The 24,603-nt window shown below is 34.6% G+C and overlaps 1 protein-coding gene across 1 annotated transcript; it reads right to left on the bottom strand.

The window, feature by feature from the left end:
• Nucleotides 1-13,846: 13,846 nt before the first annotated feature.
• LOC127737221 (uncharacterized) lies at nt 13,847-18,297 on the bottom strand. The gene is made up of 2 exons (XM_052247755.1): nt 17,137-18,297; nt 13,847-13,870 (listed from the first exon to the last, which is right to left on the bottom strand). Exons 1-2 carry the CDS (start codon nt 18,295-18,297, stop codon nt 13,847-13,849), a joined length of 1,185 nt encoding a protein of 394 aa, XP_052103715.1.
• Between the last annotated feature and the right edge of the window lie 6,306 nt (nt 18,298-24,603).

The following is a 24,603-nucleotide window of genomic DNA, read 5'->3' as shown; positions in this document are numbered from 1 at the left end:
TTTTCATGTGATAATTCAGTATAAGTGGCTAAAATGTTTCATTATGATTGACTAAGTAAAAGAAATTGTGGGTATGTCTCTTAGTAAAAAGAATTCCCCGAGGGACATTTTTCTTATCATGTCGGTATTGAGATTAGAATCCATGATTTTTTTTAACAACCTATGCGATATCGAATTACTTTTTTTATTAAGGTTGACTGACATATTTGAGCGTTTCTGAAATATTGACATGATTGCGCGTTAATGACTTAGATATGTTTCAACGTCCTACACCAACTAAACATGTTCAGGCGTACAGTGTAGTAATATGAATATTTGGGGAAAACACGTTCCTTAGCTTTACATACATATAGCACACAATATTTATCAAGGTCCATTCAAACCAAACAATTCCATACAACAATATAAGCTTCCTAACATGTTATAACCAAATTATGTAATATGACTAGTGAGAATCGAAATCGAATCAAAAGTACGAAGGTAGCTATTAAGTGTCTCTTATGTTATCAAACCTACAGAGGAGGAAAACTTAGATGATTTAAAACTTGGTATTAAACTGCACATTAAATTCTGAATAAAGTTTCATTAATCTTTTTTTATTGCAGACTTCACTATTTTGTTGCAAGATGATTTACTGATTGAATGGATAGTTAATAACAATAGGTTGCATAAGTTCTTTTCAATAAAATTGAGAATGGAAATGGGGAATGTGTCAAAGAGACAACAACCCGACCATAGAACAGACAATAGCAGAAGGTCACCAACAGGTCTTCAATGCAGCGAGAAATTCCCGCACCCGGAGGCGTCCTTCAGCTGGCCCCTAAACAAATATATATACTAGTTCAGTGATAATGAACGCCATACTAAACTCCAAATTGTACACAAGAAACTAAAATAAAAAAATAATACAAGACTAAAAAAGGCTAGAGGCTCATGACTTGGGACAGGCGCAAAAATGCGGCGGGGTTAAACATGTTTATGAGATCTCAACCCTCCCCCTATACCTCTAGCCAATAACATATTTGATCTGTTCTTCACAATTGCAGTGGTAAGAACATACCAATACATATATCATGTATATTACAGTACAGAAATTTTTTCCCGTTCACTAAGCTTGCTCAATAAAAAACATGCATAAGTTTCCGATGAAAAGGAAAACAGTCTAAAGACAAACATCATCATGTAAAATTGACTATAATCTACATCAGTAGTTTTGAAATAAATATGAGTGCTCACAAACATGTTTTACCCCGCTACATTCTGTACGTGTCTGGCCCAAGTCAGGAGCCTGTAGGTAAGTGGTTGTGATTGGTTCATGTCTTCAGATAAGCTCTACGTAATTTAATTTGTTATAAATTAGGCCGTTAGTTTTCTCGTATGAATTCTTTTACTTTTTTCATGTCGAGGCCTTTTAAAGCCGGCTATACGGTATGTAATTTTCTCATGGTTGAAGGCTGTACATGTACAGCTGCATATAATTGGTTATAACCACTTCATTTGAACTTTTGTGAATAGTTAACTCTTTGGCGATCATACCACATCTCCCTATTTTTATATCAAACCTTTTAAATCTTTTGAAAGTTGCTAATTGAATTACATTTAATAAAAAAGAATATTGTCAGGTAGCACATGTTCGTGTTTTGAATAAAATAGAAAAAGAGTCTACATTGCTAAAAGTAGTCCGTTGAAGGCCATCAATAACATTGACATTACAAAAGAGAGACGAAATATACTAAAGGGACTTTCAAACTCATTAGTCGAAAACAAGCTGACAATGTTATAGCAAAAAAACGAAAAGGACGAAAAGACAGAAACAGTACACAAAACACAACATGTAAAACTAAAAACTGGGCAACAAGAACCCCGCAAAAAACGGGGTTGATCTCAAGTATCCCGAAAGGGCAAGTAGATTCTGTTCAACATGTTGAGCCTGCCATTTGCTCTAGTAAGTACAAATCTTGTGATAAGTCTAATTCGGTAGGTCACATTCGAGGAAAAGAGGACGGGATTGTGGTTACAACAATTAGAACATATCAGTCGTCATCTGTGAAACATATATTTCATAACGGTCAACCAATTCGTGATGGCGTCCGTAAAATTTTCGAAGGCTTGATTTCAACTTCACCACTTGGAACTCTTGGTTCAATAGCTGCCTTGTAAGCATCAATTCTCTATCAATGAAATAATGATAGGAAATGCCTGGAAGTCTGGAATATCGTATCAACTAGGAGATGTATTCTCCAAATGCAGGTGGCGACCGAGTGGTCTAAGTAGTTGATTTACTGTATCACTAGCCTGTCAACACTAAAGTTGTCAGTTTGAATACCGAACGTGACAGGTGCGCTTGACTCCAATCCTGATTGACTAGGATCGTCAGTTTCTTACCAATGGTCGGTGGTTCACTTCGGGCACTCATCTTACAATAACCGACAAACCGACCACCACAAACTAGCACAATAGTGCTGAAAGTGGCGTTAAATACCGATCTAACAATAAATCAATTAATCAATCAACCATATGCAGGTGCTGCTGGAATGTTGCTATATATAAATGTAAATGGAAAGTTCATAATTGGGAACTGAAATCATCTATTTTGTCCTAAGGTTGTGTTCTCAACCGACCCTCATTATCAATTATTTCTAAATGTACAAATAGCATATGGAAATATCGCGATTTCATAACAAACGGGTAAGGATAGGGTTAGCCTATCGAATCAAGTTTTTGATCTTTTAATATAAGCTGATAAGAAGATTTTACCATACCAATTCTTTTTAACATGCACCTGTCTTAAGTCAGGAACCTGTTGTTCAGTGGTTGTCGTTTGTTGATGTGGTTCTTAAGTGTTTCTCGTTTCTCATTTTTTATATAAATTAGACCATTGGTTTTCCTGTTTGAATTGTTTTACACTAGTCATTTTGGGGCCCTTTATAGCTTGCTGTTCGGTGTGAGCCAAGGCTCCGCGTTGAAGGCCGTACTTTTACCTATAATTGTTTACTTTTTACACATTGTGACTTGGATGGAGAGTTGTTCATTTACACTCATACCACATCTTCTTACTTCTAATTAATTACCTTCTTACATATCTACATATACTCAAACTACACGCTAATGAATGTCGGTAGTAAAGTTCATGATTATTTCTTTAATGTTTAAAGATATTAAGAAAGAAAACGAAAACATATTACAGATGGGTTAGGAAAATAGAATTTATATAATTTCACTCATTAGAGTGAAATTATCTCGTCTCGTCATTTTGTCAATTATAGGTGTCGTGTATATCGCACTGTCGTTTCCCGACAAAAGATGGTTTCATTCATTAAATACGACCTCGCCAAAGCGATAGGACTCGACGTTTTAAAACGAGGAGTCGGATATTGAGAATTTGGAGGCTTCGCTGAGAACGTTATGCAAGCTGTTAAAACACAGGTTAAATTACGCTAAACTAAGGAAAGACATTTCTAATTTAGAAAAAAAAGAAGTTCATGGAGTCACTGTTTCTGTCGATTCTCAAGTTAAAAGTTATGAACTGATTTAGTGAAAACATTTTTGAAGGAGTTGTGAGGCATTATATTGGGAAAATATCTCCAGACATGCTTTGTATGTGTGTCCCAAGTCAGGTGCCTGTAATCCAGTGTTTTTCGTTGATTGCTGTCTATCAATTTTTGTTTTTCGTTTTTTGTTTGTTTGTAAATCACGCTCTCTAATTTGAACTGTTTTTAAACTTGTCATGTCGGGGCATTATAGCTTACTATACGGTTTAGGTTATCTCATTTGTGAAGTCCATACTCCGACATTTATCGGCAATTTTTACATTTTTCCTTTGATCTTACTGCCTATTATTTGTTAAGATTATGAACTGGACTAGATTCTCGAAAGTATTAGGTAATGACGTCACATATCAGTGCAAGTCACTAGTTCATGTCCATCCGTGTCAATTTTTCAATGAATTGAACGCGTAAAATTAGTTTTACATTCATATTCTCAACCAAATAAAAATTTGGCTAAGACAAAAAAAATTGCCGATAAAAAGAATAATGGCATTTTATTTTTTGAGCGGGCTCGCTTGATATTCCTGCTGATAAAGTCAGTATTAAAAACAAAAATGCCAATATTCTAAAAATAGTTACTCTATATCTACTTCATTTGTTCTTAGGGTGTTGGAGGGCGGGTTGTCTCATTGTAAATTATATCAAATCTTCTTATTTTCATATTTCCGCAGAGGTTCGATACATTTTTTTTTGAGGATGCTCATTTTAACAAGCATAATATTTGTGCTCTCCTGGATTTGTACGTATTTTCGAATTGACAAATCTCAACACATGCAAAATTCAATTAATCTAAATCATATGTCCGATTTAGTACAGAAAAGTAAAACCAATATTTATAAAAATATGGCTATAAAGAACTTATTGTAGAACCGGGAAGAAACTATGTCCTGTAAAAAATAGTTATTTGGAACGGAGTAATGACAAAACAGATTGTGATTTGTACTAACTTCGAAATCCGGGGATCTTTTACTTTTAAACCGTTATTTCTACATAGTTTTAGGACCGCTGGTGCAGAAGCAGCTTGTAAATTTTGTATTTCGGATAAACTGTAGATAAGGCATCGAAAATGTAAGTCCAAGACTATGAAAGACGGTAAAGTGTTAGACTCTTTTTCCGACAGAATGTTGGTATCATTTAATTTAGGTCTCGAGACCTTTTTGAATAAATCGTTATCTTTCTATAAATACATTACCCTCTCTTTGCCTCTACAAAACAACGGCTTTACCTTGTGGCTTTAATTGCACTTTAGTTATGAGTGCGTATTCTGTATACTGTTTACAGAACGCCTTCCTCTTCATGTATTTAATGAAAACGTTTTTTTGGGGGGGGGGGGGGGGGGGGGGGGGGGGGGGGGTGATGAACATGAGAAGAAGAGCATTTGAAGAGAATGTCCGTTTAAGTCAGTAGATGCAGTATGACGTTGTTAACAAGAAAGCACTTTATAAATTTGGTGCATCAACTACCAATCAACGGAACGAATTAAAAAGAGACTTGAAAGCAATCGCCCAATTTACGCGGTCATCTGTGCCTGACGGAGTTTAAACCTAAGTTTCTTAATAAATTTTGAATTTATAACCGAAAACTTTAGGGAAAAGTATATTCTAAATCATGTTATACCAAAGTTTTGACTACGGAGCTGATATTGCCGTCTGTGACTAACAGTCTACTAGCCGCAGTATCGAGCCAATGATAAACAATTTTAAACTTTTGATGAATTGGTGCGTCTGAAGTTCTTTTCTGAAACGCTGAAAACAAATGTTTTAGGGTTAAGGATGTTTGAATTGTTCGAAGTACTAAAGATGTTCTACGCCTGGAATAGATTACCTAAGCTGTATTTGGCAAAACCTTTTGAAACTTTTAGTCCCTAATCCTCGTACTTGATTTGACCTTTAAACTCTTTTTTTTTGAACGGCACTGATTAGTCTTTGTAGACGAAATGTGCGTTTGGCGGACAAAATTAAAAGGCTGGCGGTATTTTTGGCATTGTAATATAAGCAGGAGGTTTGGCTAGCCATAAAACCAGGTTCAACCAACCATTTTTTCTTAAAATATCATGTACCAAGTCAGGAATATGCGTTTCTATATATTTTGGCGTTTGTTCTTGTAGCAGTTCAGTGTTTATGTTGTTCCGTTGTTTTCCTCTTATAGTTGACGTGTTTCCCTCGGTTTTGGTTTGGGACCCGGATTTGTTTCAGTTAAATCGATTTATGACTGTTGAACAGCGGTATACTACTGTTGCCTTTGTTGAGGATATTTGTTTAATACCATAATACATTAGCAGCTATATGACCAAAAGGTCAGATATATTTGAAAATAATTGATACATGTATAGAGAAATGGTAATACAAACTAAAATAGAGAACACACATTTTTGCGAATATAATTGTTGTGTTATTTTGTATACAATAAAAAACATCAACTAAAAAACAAAATATAAGCAATGCCTAAGCAAAAGCATACACACAATTGTCACAGATTTTAAGTTTTTATCTAATTACTATTATTTTAATACAACAAATACTTTGAAACATGTCTACATCATGTTTATGTTTAAACCAAGACAATACAGATCAAACGTTTTACTGTTTACATACAGTATAAGAACAAAACGTATAATTGATATTAAAAATACACTTTCTTTCAACTTCTATGATAATATTTTATGTAACTTTCATTGATAGATAGATGTAAATATATGTTCTACGTGCATGACAAAAAATAATAAAAGTTTGAATTTCCTTTACAATTTTAATTAAAATGTCACCAGGAATAATTCAGAGTATAGCAATAAAGGATTATAATTTTGATAATCATGTATTCCCTGTTATTATTAGCTTTACATATGGAATGATATTTAAAAATAGAGAAGCCTTTGAGAACTTGACCCTTTGCAATTGTCAAAGTTAATTCATATTTTTGAATACTTTCGTCATTAGTCCGAATCATAATCGTCCACGTGATCACTTGAAGGGCAAGATTGTAAGTAAAAAAAGTGATTACATGATGTTGATCCTTGACTTGGGAAGACTTCACATATTTATGTTAAACGTCGAAAAACTGCATGTTTTGTGAAAGACGTGATATTTCCATATTATAGTTATGCAATTTACTAAATGAAACAGTTGGTCCGGATATTAACTTGTGGTTGATAATATTAATGGTTTCGTCATAATAAAGGTGTTTGAAGGCTTAATATAATGTGCAATTGTGCATTACATACGATTTCTGTTCTTTTCAATTACTATTATATTTAAAAATTTCTGAATAATACTTAGGATAAATTAAAATATAAAGTCCATTAAATAAATAAAGATTACTACTCTCTTATTTGAAATACAGTTATAGAGGTGTAATACCACCATTGATTTTCCCCTATTAGTCTTTGTTAAATTTGCACTTTTCAAAAAATTGTGCAGAATTTATCTTTGTTTCAAATAAAGAAATACTTGGCATGAGTAAAGTTTTATCCTGTCCAGTACTATAGAAAAAATTTCACATAACATTTCATTGCATATAAGAAAATAACCGTCACTGGAAGTTAACCAATCAAATTTTCCCCCTTTTTTAACCTGTGTACAAGCTTTAGTAACCATGTAACCTCAAGTTTCCAAAATATTCTATAGAAACCCCAAATAAAGAAATAATGGTGCTTTGAAATACCCAAGATATATGTTTATGACTCAGAAATGTTTTACTGCAATGAAATGTAGGATCAATTACCTACAACTGTCAAATTCAAGGGAATAATTTTTTTCGACCTATTTTCGTATGCAACCGGATGTGACGTACTATGATTTGGTGGTATTACACCTAAAGAAGACTTTTTTGTTGAATAAACTGAATGTGACTTTTTTCCTTTGTAATACTGGTTATTTCAAGCATTCCTGTCAAGTTTTGTCATAATCAGTTCAATAGTTTGAGAAAAATCTAGTATAATGTAAGACGACATCTATAGCGATTCGAGCAAAATTTCTTCGAAAAATTCAAACCAAGCCGCATCATGATAGAATATAGTGTGGACCAATAAATGATCAAATATTTATCTCATCTGCCTACAAACAGTTGAATATGATACAAAAGATGACTTTAGGATGATAAATACTACTAATGGACCTCTTATTCTTCCTTATAAAGTCTCTTTTGGTCCATTTATACCTCTCATTTCCTCAAAATTTCTACTTTTTAGGCCAATAAATAAAAATTTTGGGGTAACTTTCACTCATTTATGATAGAAATGTTATTATAAATGATTAATTGAAGTATTCAAGCTGCTTGAACTATCCGTATAAAAGTTTACTGTCTCCAAGGAGGTTTCAATAAGTCCTTGCGTAAAACTTAAATTTACGCCGCGTTCCAGAGAGGGACATAAAAAACTTCTCTTTTGGTGAATAATTTGTTGTTACTGCTTTAAAAATAATTTCATTTACTTAAAACTATATATTTATTAAAGTATTTCTTAGGAAAAATTTTCTAGTATAGCAGAATATAAGAAATAAGGAGAAAAAGCTCCCCAAGACTCTAAGTATGGCTTGTTCTGTCAACTAATATTCATGGTAAAGTCCTATTTCAAGGAAATTTTCTCATAAAATGTATTTTGGAGACTCAATCCACTCAGAATATTTCATTATTTGTAATATTTCACTTAAATAGCAAGAAATTTTAACACATGAGAGTACTCACAAGGTCAAAGGTGCATGTACAGCTTCCCATATTAGGTGTAATACCACCATTGATTTTCCCCTATTAGTCTTTGTTAAATTTGCACTTTTCAAAAAATTGTGCAGAATTTATCTTTGTTTCAAATAAAGAAATACTTGGCATGAGTAAAGTTTTATCCTGTCCAGTACTATAGAAAAAATTTCACATAACATTTCATTGCATATAAGAAAATAACCATCACTGGAAGTTAACCAATCAAATTTTCCCCCTTTTTTAACCTGTGTACAAGCTTTAGTAACCATGTAACCTCAAGTTTCCAAAATATTCTATAGAAACCCCAAATAAAGAAATAATGGTGCTTTGAAATACCCAAGATATATGTTTATGACTCAGAAATGTTTTACTGCAATGAAATGTAGGATCAATTACCTACAACTGTCAAATTCAAGGGAATAATTTTTTTCGACCTATTTTCGTATGCAACCGGATGTGACGTACTATGATTTGGTGGTATTACACCTAGAGGAAGCAAAAGCAAGACGTTTTAACTGTCCATTTTGGTCTAATGAAATCGTGAAAATTGTTTATTTTTAGAGGAGCAGTTTATTGCATGAATACATCGGCAATATCATACAAATCCATTTCCAGTAAATATACGAGATATATAAGATAAAAAAAAAACAAAACCCAAGGAAATCACATGAACCCTTAATGGAGCAGTTGACAGGGTAACGGTGATTTTCTATTAAATCATCGGTCATGCGAATCCAAACTCGATGAAATTGACACGATAAGGAATGGGGTACAATCAGTACCTTTACAGATAAAGCGGATTTTTTTGTATTATATGATGTAAGACTATAGAAACATATAGCTCGTGAGTTGAGAAACAGATACGTCGTTCCAGTCAAACAAAAATATAAAACACCATACGACCTTGGGATAACTGAAAACGTGTGTTTTGTTTAGAGAGGACATCAAACATATATCTGAACATGAAGTTAGACAGGGTATTACCTGCTTGTTTATAAGGCTTTTGAATAAATTGTGTTGCATATAAATTCGAACATTAAATCGACCAAAAGGATTACACATTTAAGACTAATTGGAATAACAAAATGTTTGTTGAAAATTATCTACCAACGACAAATCCAGCTTTTCATTATATCGGCTTCGGTGTATTTATTTGGAGTGATCTCAGGTGCTCCGGCAGAGTCAACAGATCCTGCTCCACATGTGGCACCCGTCGTAGAGTGTAGAAAAAAATTTACGAAGTTTAGATATTGTTGAGCAATTCCAAAGGCAAAAAGGCAGTATCGTGGTTTTCCTAAATTCTCCTCGTTCTTAAACGACGTAGGTGTACAAGAATTATTGCTTTAAACATGTTAAACACTACGTTCTTTTGTAAGGAAATCTGCATCCACCAGCAACCTCGACTGCGGAATATAATTTTTCGAACTAACAACACATTTGGTGGTTCATTGCAGTACTATGGCGAGCAAGACCACATTTATATAGGGACAATAAACAAAAGCAATCGTAATGGTTTATTTTCATCTTTCAGGGTAACGATCATTTACACCCTGTTGTGATTAAAAATTTTGGATGCAATGGTTTGACATACAAAATGGCGGGAGAGGTTGTATCTTTGGAGTAATAAGATATTGTTTTCTATACGATTTATGGTGGGAAATATTTCTAATATTAATAACATCCAAGCCCTTATTTATACTACATTTTAAAATATAGCTACGTATCTAGGAATCTAATCTAAGGAAATGTAAAATAATTTGTTAAAATAGCTGTGTAATTATGAAATGATTAGTACCACAATTTGGTTAGATGCAGGGAAAACATTTGCTATTGACAAGGATATAAAATAACACAATACTGACATCCATAACCAGCGTTTCAATGTCAAACTCGTAATATCTGTTTTCACTAATTTACAAGTGATAAATTATCCATCAATGTGATCAACGTTTAGCATGGTTTATCAGCAAATACAGACAATTTGCCAGTGCCATAACATATCTACTAGGTGTTGGTAACATGTAGTCATCGATGCTGTGTCAGTATTACATAATCAAGGACGCTATATTAATACCAACTGATATGCCCCCCATGTCGCAGTGGAATAGCTGGAAATTGCCTCCTATCAAAACTGTCCGATAATTCATTCCTTGTTTCTTTCTTCAAATTCAATCTGCAATTGAATAGACAAACACTATTATAACTGTGTAACGGGTTGAAGATCAAGGAACGCGCGTTTGCTTTTATTTTTTTGTTATGTGTGAGTGTGTTTAATTCTTAGGAAAGGGCATTTGATTCATGAAAACTTGAAACAAAACAAAATTTAAAATAAAATCAGTAAAGACCCATTGAAACAACAGCTGATACAACCCCACCCCCCCCCCCCCCCCTTTTTCACTTTTTGAACCTGTCCCAAGTCAAGAGCCTCTGCCCTCCGTTAGTCTTTTATGTTATTGAAATTTTAGTTCATTTATATGTTTCGGAGTTTAGTGTGACGTCTATTTTCACAGAACTAGTACACATTTTTGTTAAGGGGCCAGCTGAAGCCCGCCTCTGGGTGCGGGATTTCTCGCTGGGTTATAGACCCATTGGTGGCAATGGGCTATATTCTGCTCTTTAGTCGGGTTGTTGTCTCTTTGACACATTCCCCATTTCCATTCTCAATTTTATTCTTATTCTTATTTGTTTATAGATACAAAAACAAGTATTTGATAAATTCAATATAGGTAAGTTCCATCAAATAGACCTTAGTATCGACAAGGGAATACGTTTGCTTGTGACAAAAAAATCTATGGATACACATAATATGTATCAGCATGTAAGATACTATTATTTCACTGAACAACCTAATTGACGGAAATATATATGGTCAGATGACACAGTAACTTGACACAGAATAAATTTTGTTACAGTGAAAAGTATTAACCAAAAATGCAGTTATAGTTAAATGATCTTTGAAATAAAAAAGTCAATGTTGATTCAAAATATAAACAACCAACAGTACTAGTACTGTCTCCGTCAGTCTTGTTTTTCTAGAATAATATTCTTCATCATATATTCATCATATTCATTCAAATCTTAACCTCCTGATTGCACCTGTGCTAGTTCCCCATTCATATATAATCCAGCCGGCCATGTTATTACTGATGACGTAAACATTGTCAATAACGCTTCTCTGCGAAATGAGTTATCCAAAGGCCCGAAATGTCGTGAGCATAAATCAATCAATTGGAAACACAGCTTACAATACGGATAGATTCAATCGAGGATTATGCCAGGCAATGGGTTAAACGCAAGAAAGAAGACGTAGATACTCTTTCCGAATGGATTAAGACTGTGAGGTCGTTGATACAAATCAGAATTAAAAAAACTGAATAGGTCTATGAATACCCATGCTACATCAATCTTTAAAGATCCTAATGTTGCAAAACACCTGTCCTTATCCCATGATAAATGTGTTGTTGTCCCCGCAGATAAAGCCCAAAACAACATCGTTTTTGTGTGTAAATCATATAACCTGTTTGATAAATGAATTAGGAATTGACAATTCACTTGGAAAGTCAACAGATACCCCCACGACACTTATCAAGGAGGAAATCCTGAATATTATAGGTCTGTTCTATGTTCCTTCAGAATTTCAACCAAAGATGAAGAACTGGATCTTCCATCACTGTATTGGATGCCAAAACTACAAACGTGTCCATACAAACAACATTATATTGCTGGGTGTTCAAAGTGCTCAACGAAACCTCTTTCTAAATTATTAACATCAATTTTATCAGCAATTAAAGCCGGGCTTCAAAGTTATTGTGAAACTATCTATTCTAGAGGTGGTGTGAATAAGATATGGATACTAAAAAATTCTTTGAGAGTACATACAGTATTAGTCTCTTTCATCTTGCAAAAGTATTAAAACATTTGACTTTTTATACATTTTACACAAGTATTCCCCATTCAAAACGAAAAGACAAATTGAAAGGGTTAGTCCTGCTTTGTTCCATAAAAAAATGACCAACTTAGATACAAGTTTCTTGTCTTAGGGAGGAATAAATCGTACTTTGTAAAAAATCACTCAACGAAAGAATTCTCTGAAACCGACATTATCAAGATGCTTGATTTTTTGATTGACAACATATTTATTACGTTTGGAGGACATATTTTTCAACAAACAATCGGGCATTCTCATGGGCACCAGCTGTGCTCTTCTTCTTGCCAACTTGTTCCTTTATTCATATGAGGCTGGCTTCATATAGGAACTTCTTAGGAAGAAAGAAAAGAAGTTTGCAGTATCGTTTAATTTTACTTTCCGCTATAAATATGATGTTCTCTCACTAAATAACTCAAAATTTGGCGAATATGTTGAACGCATCTATCCCATCAAAGGATACAACATATACATTTAAGTCTGCTTCATATCTTGACTTACATCTAAAAATTAACGATGAGGGCCGGTTGAAAACAAAACTTAACGACAAAAGAGATGATTTCAGCTTCCCAATTGTGAACTTTCTATTTCTAAGTAGCAACATTCCATCAGCGCCTGCATACAGAGTATATATCTCCCAGTTGATACGATATTCCAGGGCTTGTATTTCCTATCATGATATCCTTGATAGAGGGTTGCTGTCACACGGAAGCTATTAAACCAAGAGTTTCAAGTGGTGAAGTTAAGGTCATCCTTTCGTAACTTTTACGGACGCCATCACGAGTTGGTTGACTGTTATGGAATATCCGTTTCACAGATGATAGCGGATATGTTCCAATTGTCGTAACTACAATCCTTCCCCCCTTTCCCTGAACTTGACCTACCGAATTAGACTTATAACCGGGTTTGTACTAACATGAGCAACACAACAGGTTCTTTATGTGGAGCAGGATCCCCCTTCCGGAGCACATTAGACCACCCCCAGTTTTTGGTGGGGGTCGTGTTGCCCAGTGTTTAGTTTTCTATGTTGTGTTTTGTGTACTGTCTTTTGGTCTTTTTTTCTTTTTTAGCCATGGCGTTGTCATTTTGTTTTTCACTTCTGACTTTGAAAGTGCCGTATGTATCTTTCGCCTCTCTTTTATAAGTCCCTTAAAACAGACAACAGCAAAGTCAAAATTAAAAACGACTTAATTACAAACAAAAATTACAGTGAACAGAAAACTAAGGCTTGAACAACACAAACCTTATAAAAACCCATATTAAAATCAGATGATCTTGAAGGATATGCAGTTTTTGTTCTACATGTTTCGCACGTCGTGTTGCGTAAGTAAGTGAAAATACTGTGATATTATTTGCAATCGGTAATGTTGAACTCGCGGAAAAATAGGACAGGATTCTAGTTACGACAAGTGAAATATGTATCCCATAATGGTCAACCAAATCATAACTTCGTCAAAAAATCTTTCACCGTTTTAACACCACTAGAAATAACACTTACCCTCTATTTAGTAAATCTTTACAGTTTACACATGTGTATTTATTAATTTTGGGGTGATGGAACAGTTTATGTTCATTGATGATAATCAAGTTGTTTATAGGTACCTGTTTAAGATCACACAGGTAGCAAAAACTGCTCCAACGAGAGTCATAATTGCAATAAAAGCTCCAACACTTCCGACTATTATTGGATCATCAGTATTGTAAACTGTAAAACAGAGTATGATCATTAACGAAAAATGCTTCTGAAATATCAATAATGTACATGGTGTGATTCAAGGTTAATGTTTTTGTATGATTTTCACTTAATATTTTATCCTCGGAATATGGATTAAAATAACTGACTTTTGTTTCGTTAAATATGTGGTTCAAATAAAATTTGAAAACCCCATATCAACTTCGACCGCTGGTCAATGAATATCAGTTTTTCAAACTAAGAAAAACTGCGTATTCACCTCGCCAAAGGTAGTATTATTTTTATTATTTCAATTTGAATTTATCTTGCAAATCAGAACAACTTGAATTTGTTAAGCTTCTTTTGCCAATAGTATTAGACAATGTCTGTCATTTATTTTGCGACATTGGTATCAAAATATCTAAGACTGCACACATAGGTATCTAGTGAGTTGATACAAACATTAATCGTGTCGTAAGTAAGTGACATCATTTCGTGTGATGACCGTAAAATTTATGTAGTGTCGATTTCAGTCATTCTTCCTCATCACACAGTTGAAGCAGTATTTGTGTTCGAAGAATACCCCTGCTATTGAAGTCCGTAAAGCATGAACATACACGAGCGTAGCGTATCAGTTGAGATATGCCAACGCCACACGAGGGAACAGACGGTATGGAACTGCTGACAAATGGAAATTTAACAATTAGAAAATTGACATAATCACGTTTGTCCTAAATTCTAGTTTGAAATTGTTCATTTGTGTCAGTATCGATGAACAGATGAAGATGTAAACGATCACTGTTTTTTTTTTACGTCACAGCCGTTTTCACACCACTTTATTCTCAGCCTTGTCTATGAAGATCTGTTTTCAGAATGATCGCTACTCTGCTTTTGGTGTTTCATTTTAGTCACCATTTCTTAATCTTATACATCAAATGCACTTCTTACTTTTTTAAAACGCTTATAATATCTAAGTTGTCGTATAGTTATAGATAAGGGGCAATATTAGATTACCGATGGTCAAATCTCACAAAATTGTCAGGGGGATACAAATCAAGGTAAAGATACACAAAGTACGAGAAAATCGCATGAAATTATGCGTCTACATGATAACCGTATCATTTTTTTGTCAGTAGGCACAACACGCAACCTTCCTTATGGATGTGCTCAAGACCAAATGTTATAAAGCCAAAATAAATTAAAAAACACAAAACAAAAATATATTAGATTGCGGGTGCAATGGTGTCATCAATTATTGGGGTTGCACAAGTAAGCGAATGTCTATACACGCGATGTAGTTTCTTTGTTAGAATTATATTCGGGTTGTACTTTTATGATACTGAAAAGAAAAACGTCATATCGTTTTAAGAAACATCGATAATACAAATACTAGGGCGATAAATTAATATCTCGACAAATGGGATACTACTTTACAATACAGATCTACTATTTTAAACAGGTGCGTGTTTTCTTATAATAATATGTAAAAAATGTGAATTAAAAAGATACGATATATAGTTCAATGAGACAGAAACCCAAAGATCCACAGAAACCAAACAAATATCAAAAGGTAAACATATGGTCAATATCAATAGACAAGTTAGAATATGTAGAGTATATCAAGCTCTAAATCAACCAAGGCTTACGAAAAAAATGCGACTATTTTGAAGATGGCTATCAAAGATCTTGGATAAACACACCTTTTAATAAAAAAAAGGGGGAAAACATAAATATAACGTAGACAACCATTGGGGAGTTTCCGAATGGTAGAGGCACTCGAACAGATACACTTATTTTCAGCACCAATGAATTCTCAATCAGGTAAATAACTAAAATGCATAGAATGTTACAAATCAGTTAAAAAAATCCATTTGGGAATAATGCACACCAGTTCATACGTCAAACAAAACTAAATAATAGTGTACAAATGCATTTTCAAAGTTGCTGCATTCATGTTTAAATCACTTGACTTTCTAATAAAGAAATCATACCGCAATACACTCTAATATCGACGGTAGTATTTCAAAGGAAATGTTACACAGAATGATCAAGAATGGTACAGGAAGAAATAATGTCCTGCTATGCAACGGCCAGTATACTAAGAACCTTAGTCTTTTTTGAAGAAGGGATAGATTTGAAGGTTTTCACTTAATTATGTACAAAAAACAAAAAAACAAAAAACAAAAAAAACCATCTATTTAGTGCGAGCGTAATAAAATCTTGTATAGGAATTTACCAATTTATCAATGTCTGCATATTGCAAGCAAACCGATGAAGACAGAAATATATAATTATATATCATAAATATGAACAAAATGAGATGTGGTGTGAATGCCGAAGTGACAATTACCCACATAACACCACAGGTAAACACGTGTTTAAAAAAAGAAATAAAAAAAACATACCGTATAGTAAGCTATATAAGATACCGGGTTAATGAAATGTGATACCATTAAAAACAGATCACCCTTGGTTTTCGTGGGGTTCGTGTTTGTAAGTCTTAAGTAATTTATGCAGTGTTTTGTAGAATGCTTTTTGTATTTTCGTCGTTTTTCGTTTTGCCATGATTTAGTCAGTCTCTCTTTGAGTGTTGTAACTCCTTCAGTATACTCCGTCTCTTCATTAATTACGTTGCAATGCACTGAAGTTGAAAAATTACAATGTTTTTTGGGGGGGTTTGCTTCTTCATCATTTGGCTTTTAACTTTTAGATTTGCGATTCATTCCTCGATTTTTACTTTTTTGGGGAGACCTGTTTTCAGTGATCCGTTTATAAATATCATATGTTTATCATTTTATATTACATATTTCGGACTGACAGAACCTATATATTTACTAATATCGGGCGTACGACTGCTGGAGAACTATAAGTCCCTGAGGGTATTATCAAAATTATGCCTCATGCAAGTTGTTGCCACAACTAAACCTATTCTATATGGTTAAGATTATATCGATATACTTACGAGTAGCTATTGTGTCAGTTGTGCTCTCTTTTGTTGATGCCACTGTTGTGCTCTCTTCCGTTGATGTAACTGTCGTTCTATCTTTTGTTGATGCCACTGGTGTGCTCTCTTTCGTTGATGCCACTACCGTGATCTCTTTCGTTGATGACACTGGTGTGCTCTCTTTCGTTGATGCAACGGTGGTGCTCTCTTTTGTTGATGCGACTGTCGTGCTTTCTCTCGTTGGTACCACTGTCGTGATCTCTTTTGTTGATGTCACTGTTATGCTCTCTTTTGTTGATGCCACTGTCATGATCTCTTTTGTCGATACAAATGTTGTGCTTTCTACTGTTTGTACCGCTGTGGTACCTTCTGTTGTTAATTCCCCTGTTGTTCTTTCTGTTGTTAGCTTGTCTGTTGTGCTTTCTGTTGTTCGTACCGCTGTTGAACCTTCTGTTGTTAATTCAACTGTTATGATTTCTGTTGTTAACATGCCTGTTGTGCTTTCTGATGTTTGTACCGCTGTTGTACCTTCTGTTGTTATCGCTCCTGTTATGATTTCTGTTGTTAAAATGTCTGTTGTGCTTTCTGCTGTTTGTACCGCTGTTGTACCTTCTGTTGTTATCGCTCCTGTTAAGATTTCTGTTGTTAGCTTGTCTGTTGTGCTTTCTGTTTTTTGTTCCGATGTTGTAGCTTCTGTTGTTAACTCTCCTGATATGCTTTCTGTTGTTAACATATATGTGGTGCTTTCTGCGGTTTGTTCCGATGTTGTACCTTCTGCTGTTAACTCTCCTGTTATGATTTCTGTTGTTAGTTTGTCTGTTGTGCTTTCTGTTTTTTGTACCGCTGTTGTACCTTCTGTTGTTATCGCTCCTGTTATGATTTCTGTTGTCAACATATATGTGGTGCTTTCTGCTGTTTGTACCGCTGGTGTACCTTCTGTTGTTAAATCTCTTGTTATGATTTCTGTTGTTAGTTTGTCTGTTGTGCTTTTTGCTGTTTGTACCGCTGTTGTACCTTCTGTTGTTATCGCTGCTGTTATGATTTCTGTTGTTAACATATATGTGGTGCTTTCTGCTGTTTGTACCGCTGTTGTACCTTCTGTTGTTAACTCTCCTGTTATGATTTCTGCTGTTAACATGTTCGTTGTGCTTTCTGCTGTTTGTTCCGATGTTGTACCTTCTGCTGTTAACTCTCCTGTTATGATTTCTGTTGTTAGTTTGTCTGTTGTGCTTTCTGTTTTTTGTACCGCTGTTGTACCTACTGTTGTTATCGCTCCTGTTATGATTTCTGTTGTTAACATATATGTGGTGCTTTCTGCTGTTTGTACCGCTGGTGTACCTTCTGTTGTTAAATCTCTTGTTATGATTTCTGTTGTTAGTTTGTCTGTTGTGCTTTCTGCTGTTTGTACCGCTGTTGTACCTTCTGTTGTTATCGCTCCTGTTATGATTTCTGTTGTTAATATGTCTGTTGTGCTTTCTGTTGCTCCTCCAGTTGTTATCTTTGTGGATAGTGGCATTGTAGATTCTGTAGAGTCTAGTGATTTCATAAAACAAATTACTTAATTAAAAGAAATCCTGTCTTAAGAAAAGAGACTCTGTTACGAGATAGTTTAGTACTTTATCTTATTTTTGGGTAACAACTTTAAAAGTTTATCTCATCACAGTTTTATTAGGTTGACAAAAATAATTCCGCTAAGACCTATGATAATGCCCTTGAAGTGAGGTGTAAGCTAGACCATCTAGAAAGTCTATGACTTTTAGGTGAAGTACAACAATAAAATATCTTAGCATGGCAAGAACATGAAATTAAAAGCAAAATTATGTTAACGCGTACAATAGATCATAGAAATGGTTACAATACACTTGCTTATTGTCCCCCTAAAGTGAATGCAGACTGTTACAAAAACGATCTTCTATTAATTGATTGTTGATTGATTTCGTTCAATGGCAAATAATACAGAACAAATGAGCAATCAATATGATTGGCATGGTTCTGCAAAGAAGGTCGAACGGGATGGAGTGTGGGACATTTGAACTGCAACTGGAAAATGTATGTGTGTAGGAAAGGGTAAAATATAACAGGCTAACTTCTCATATGGTTGCTGCAAGGTTCACTACCATGCAGAGCGCGTGGTAATCACCCTACATTGTCCGTCAGATATGACGTCCCAACTCAGATCGGATGTGGCTGTGTAATAATGCATTTCCAAATTACGCAAGAATTTTACTACAGGACAGGAGAAATCAAGGAATGACCATATTTATATATCACAGTGAAATTGCAATCAATCATCTCATTAAAGACCTTGTTAATTAAACTTTGAATTGCTGTCAAATCTCATTGAATTTTGATTGATAAAAACAAATATAAAATACAGAATAGATACACTTTTACAGATTAACAAGGGTGAGCATATGATTTTTTCTACAATAATTTTTCGTTTAAGATATAAATAGATAACTTCTGTAAAGTAAGTGGACAAACTAAATAGCAAAATTTACAAGAATCATACATAAATTACATTTGCAATTACTAGTATGTTATTTATTAAATTGACGCAATTCACGATAACAACATAACCTGTTTCGTGTTTATGTGATTGATCAATCAGAAAATCTTTGAAAGTGTCTAGATGTATGTTAACCCAATATTAAATTTATAACAAAACAAACAATTATTAAAACGATGAAAACTTTTTACGTTTCTTTAGAATTAAAGTGTTTACCAGCCATTACATAAACATTTATAACTGTATGCTTATATATATATATTTTATAAATCCACGGTTAAAATTAATCCAAAACTCAATCAAACGTTTGACACACCATTTATAATAGAGATTATCAAAATTTTATATTTTCAATAATCTGGTTTAATTCAATCAAATATTTGTGTGGGTGTGTGGGTGTTGCAGCCTTTAGCTCATTGCCATATTTGGCATGGCCGTAGATGACGCTCTCAGGTGGAATCTGAATTTTGGAATTCCCGTATCGGGCACTTGTTAATTTGCTGTCGACAACAAAGCAGGTGCTGCAGAAATTAGTTAAATTATTTATATTAAATTATTTAAACGAAAAGATGCCAAACAAAAGAAATGCCAAGGGATCGCCATCAAGGGCCATTGGAAAGAAGAGGAGGACGACCAGCAGGAAAGAAGGACAGGGAGTGCGGAACGAAGAAATCACCCAACAGAAGGACGAAGTTGGACGGAAAAGAATGGTCAGGAAAACACAGGAGGTTGGACACGTGGAGACACAAGGACAAGAAGAAAATGCTGAAATATCATCAGGTAATGAGTCGGAGGAGGATGCACGGGCATTCCCCTTTTTTAGGCACGACCCGTCACACAAAAATTTTGAAATTGCAAATAATTCCATTGATTTCACTCCGACACAAGAGTCTAGTATACTATACTATTCATTCAGTAGGGGAACACGTGCCTTTTAAAATTAAGGAAAAGATTTGGGAGGGAAAATTTATAGAGCTTCATTATCTTTTGAGAACACATAAAAGAAATGGAGGAGGTTGACGAGGGCGATTTGAAATTAAAAAGGGGGAAAATTTGCATTGAAAAAAATCGTCGGGTGTTTATTTGTCCATAAATGAATGGACTTCAGCATTCATGGTTTTTATGAAAGAGGGACTGAAGATACCAGAGGGACAGTCAAACTCATAGATCGAAAACAAACTGACAACGCCATGGCCAAAAATAAAAAGACAAACAGACAAATAATAGTACAGATGACACAACATAGAAAACACAAGACTAAGCAACACGAACCCCACCAAAAACTGGAGGTGATCTCAGGTGCTCCGGAAGGGTAAGCAGATCCTGCTCCACATGTGGCACCCGTCGTGTTGCTTATGTTACTTCAAATCCGGTAAATAGTCTAATTCGGTAAGTCACATTCGTGAAAAGGGAGGGTATTGTAGTTACGACATAAGGAACATATCCGATATCATCTGTGAAACGGTTATTCCATAATGGTCAACCAACTCGTGATGGCGTCCGTAAAATTTACCAAGGGATGACTTCAACTTCACCATTTGGAACTCTTGGTTTAATAGCTTCCTTGTAAGCAGCAATCCTCTATCAAGGAAATCATGATAGGAAACACAAGCCCGGGAATATCGTATCAATTGGGAGATATAAGTTCACAATTGGGAAGCTGAAATCATCTCTTTTGTCGTAAAGTTTTGTTTTTAACCGACCCTCATTGTCAATTTCTAGATGTAAGTCAAGATATGAGGCAGACTTAACTGTATCTGTAGTATCCTTTTTCTCTAGTTCGATGGGATAGATTCGTTCAACATAGTCACCAAATTTTGTATTATTTAGTGGGAGAACATCATCTATATAGCGGATGAGTGTCTACATTGAGAAATACAGGACACGGGCACAGGAATTGTTAAAATATATGCGCGATATAAGATTAGCGGCAACGAGGTCAGAAAACTGGGCCACCTATGACGAGCAATTTAGGCTAAAAATAGAAAAGAATCCAAATTTATCTTGGGGAAACATACACGGTTAATATTGGTTATTACACATCACATCTCCCACAGTACAAAACAATGTGTCAGTGCAATCACAGGGTTATAGAACAAATACACAAAATCGTAGTCATTATAACTCAAATGCAGCTACACTTTCAAACACTAACACGATAACACATCAACAATCACAGGTAACCAGTGGAAGTGTAAATATGTCATGTAAATACTATAGTAATGGTAATGACTGTCCCTACTTCCCTCGTTGTAGGTTTAAACATGTATGTGAAATATGCAGTGGCAAACACAGAAAGGCCCAATGTAATAACCGGGCCCAAGGAAGAAGTAACAAAAAGTATTAATTTTTATTCATTAGGAAATACTCCTGTTAAAGTATCGGTCTTGGAAAATTATTTAGAATTTTACCCACATAACAATGTAGCACATGAAATTATATCTGGTTTCAAATATGGTTTTTCATTAAAATATTTTGGCTCTAGGGAACCAAGGGAGAGTTCCAATTTAAAAATGCATTACAGCTACCCAACATTTTTAAAGAAAAATTAATGAAGGAAGTTAAACTTGGTCACATTGCTGGTCCTTTCAGACATCCGCCTTTTCCCACACTTCAGGTATCACCAATGGGGCTAGTGCCAAAAAAGGATGGGGATTTTAGATTTATTCAACATTTATCCTATCCTGAGAATAATTCAATAAATGTTTTTATTGATAAAGATCATTGTTCAGTGCAGTACAGTTCAGTGGACGAAGCAGCATGTTTGATTAATAGACACAAAATATTTGCCCGTTTAAGTCAGTGTGATGTAAAAGCGGCTTTTCGCTTGTTGCCAAATGCCTCGCAAGGATTTTGACTTGTTAGGGATAAAATTTCAGGGTGAATATTATCTTAATAAAATGATGCCAATGGGGGCCTCAATAAGTTGTGCCCTGTTGGAGAAATTTGCAAAAGCTTTGCATTGGATAATAGAGCAAAAAAGCGGAAATGATAATATCCTCAATTATTTAGATGATTTCTTTTTGTCGAGTCGAGCCAAACATCAAAAGTTGGCAATACTTTGAAGATATTCCAAGAGGTATGCGACAAAATAGGTATTCCTCTTGCTAGTGACAAGACTACTTTGCCTACGACATTACTTATTTTTTTGGGTATAGAATTTGATACACAGAGTTTAATCATGCGGCTTCCAAATGAAAAACTCTCACAAAAAATCAGAGATACCTTAGACAGTTCTAAAATAACTCTTAAAGATATGCAATCTCTTCTTGGGCTCCTGAATTTTGCTTGTAAGGTGGTTGCTCCAGGCCGCACCTTCTGTCGCAGACTCATAAATTCAACAATCGGGGTAAGAAAATCATATTACAAAATTCGAGTAAACAAGCAGATGAAAGCAGTTTAAAAGTTTGGTTAGACTTTTTAGAAAAATACAATGGTGTCACTGTAATAACCGACAATGTATGGGTTTCAAATGAAAAATTAGAGTTGTTCACGGATAGTGCAGGGGGGTCCAAAGGTGGGTATGGGATCTATTTTGCAGGTCAGTGGGCCCAAGGCATATGGCCAAAACATTGGGTTGAAACTGGAATCACCAGAGATATGACATTGTTAGAGTTGTTTTCAGTTGTAGCAGCACTTATGTCCTGGGAATCATATTTTGTTAACAAAAAAGTTATTTTTCATGTTGATAATCAGGCGGTTGTTCAAATCATTAATATGAAAACTAGCAAATCAAGTAGAGTTATGACTTTAGTAAGACAAATGGTTTTAATGAACTTAAAAAACAATACGTCAGTTAAGGCAATTTATATCCCTTAAAAACAAAATCAAATTGCTGATTGTCTTTCTCGTTCTCAGTGGGGGAATTTCAGAAACCTAGCTCCAGAAGCAGACCAGTGGCCAACCAAAATTCCAACACAGATCTGGAAAATTTAAGTTTTAGGTGGCGGATTATATTGTCAATCAAGGTGTGTCCAAAAATGCACAAAAATCATACAATTTAGCTCTGTCAAAACTTTGTAATTTTAGATCATCTTACAAATTGAAACAGCATTGGCCAGTGCCAGTCAATGATTTGCTAAATTTTATAGCTTTTTTGTCAGTACAAGGTCTTTCTGGGGGTACCATATCATCTTATATATCAGGAGTTTCATACCATCATAAAAAAACAAGGCATACAGGATACTACAAAATTCTTTATAATTGGCAAGGCATTAGAAGGAATAAAAAGAATTCAAGGAGGGAAACGTAATGACATTAGAGCACCAATTACAGTGCAATTGTTAGCAGATATGATAGGTTGTTTAGATAAAGTATGTTAGAATAAATATGAAGCTGATTTATTTTCAGCAGTTTTTTCAGTTGCCTTCTTTGGTTTGCTAAGGGTAGGGGAAATCACTACTTCAAAAACTAAGTCTGTTATAAATGGCTCCAACTTAACAATTTCTGATATTTTAGTTAAGAAAAAAGTCCTGGAGCTAAGAGTAAGGTGGTCAAAAACTGACCAAAAGGAAAAGTCCGTTACTTTATTGATATCTGAGAACAGAAAAAAAACTACTGTCCGATACGACTCATTAACGAATACTTAAAGGTACGACCTACATGTAACAATAAAGATTTATTTATTCATTATAATTGTATGCCTTTAACTAGATACCAATTCAGCAGTATACTGGAATATAAGTAAAGGTCTTTCTTCATATAAGTAAAGGTCATTTTAGGTCACATAGTTTTAGAATTGGGGGAGCCACGGAACTAGCCAGGCAGGGGGTCTCAGAGGAGGTAATTATGAAATTAGGCAGATGGAAATCGCATGCTTATTCGCGCTATATTAGGTTGCAATTTTTCTAGTTGCAAAAGGCTAACAAGCTTCAAGTTTTCACAGGTCCCAAGATTTTTGGATTGTTGGAAGTTCCCTTACAACATACTTGATTGGGCAACCTGGTTTACAGATTAAAGATTTGGACTCCCTACTGGATGCAAAAAGAAAATTTTTACCTTCTCCTAATTTTATTATTATTCACTGTGGAGCGAATGATTTGACAGATTTAGAATTGACAGGGAAGGGTTTAATTAAAAATGTAAAATGTTCTATCCTACGTTACCAGGCTTTATTTAAAAATGTTATTATAATATGGTCTTCAATGCTACAGCGCAGATACTGGCATTTTGCACCTTGAATGCGGGTGCAATAATCGAACAGAAGAGAAAAAGAGTGAATTCAGTGGTCAAAAACTTTGTAATAGAAAATGGGGGGGAAAGCTATTTTACATGAGAACATTAGGGCAAGTGAAGTGAACAGATGGAACTCAT

Source organism: Mytilus californianus, unplaced genomic scaffold, assembly GCF_021869535.1.
Source record: "Mytilus californianus isolate M0D057914Y unplaced genomic scaffold, xbMytCali1.0.p SCAF_4, whole genome shotgun sequence".
NCBI lineage: Eukaryota > Metazoa > Mollusca > Bivalvia > Mytilida > Mytilidae > Mytilus > Mytilus californianus.
This window is presented reverse-complemented; position numbering and strand designations above follow the sequence as displayed.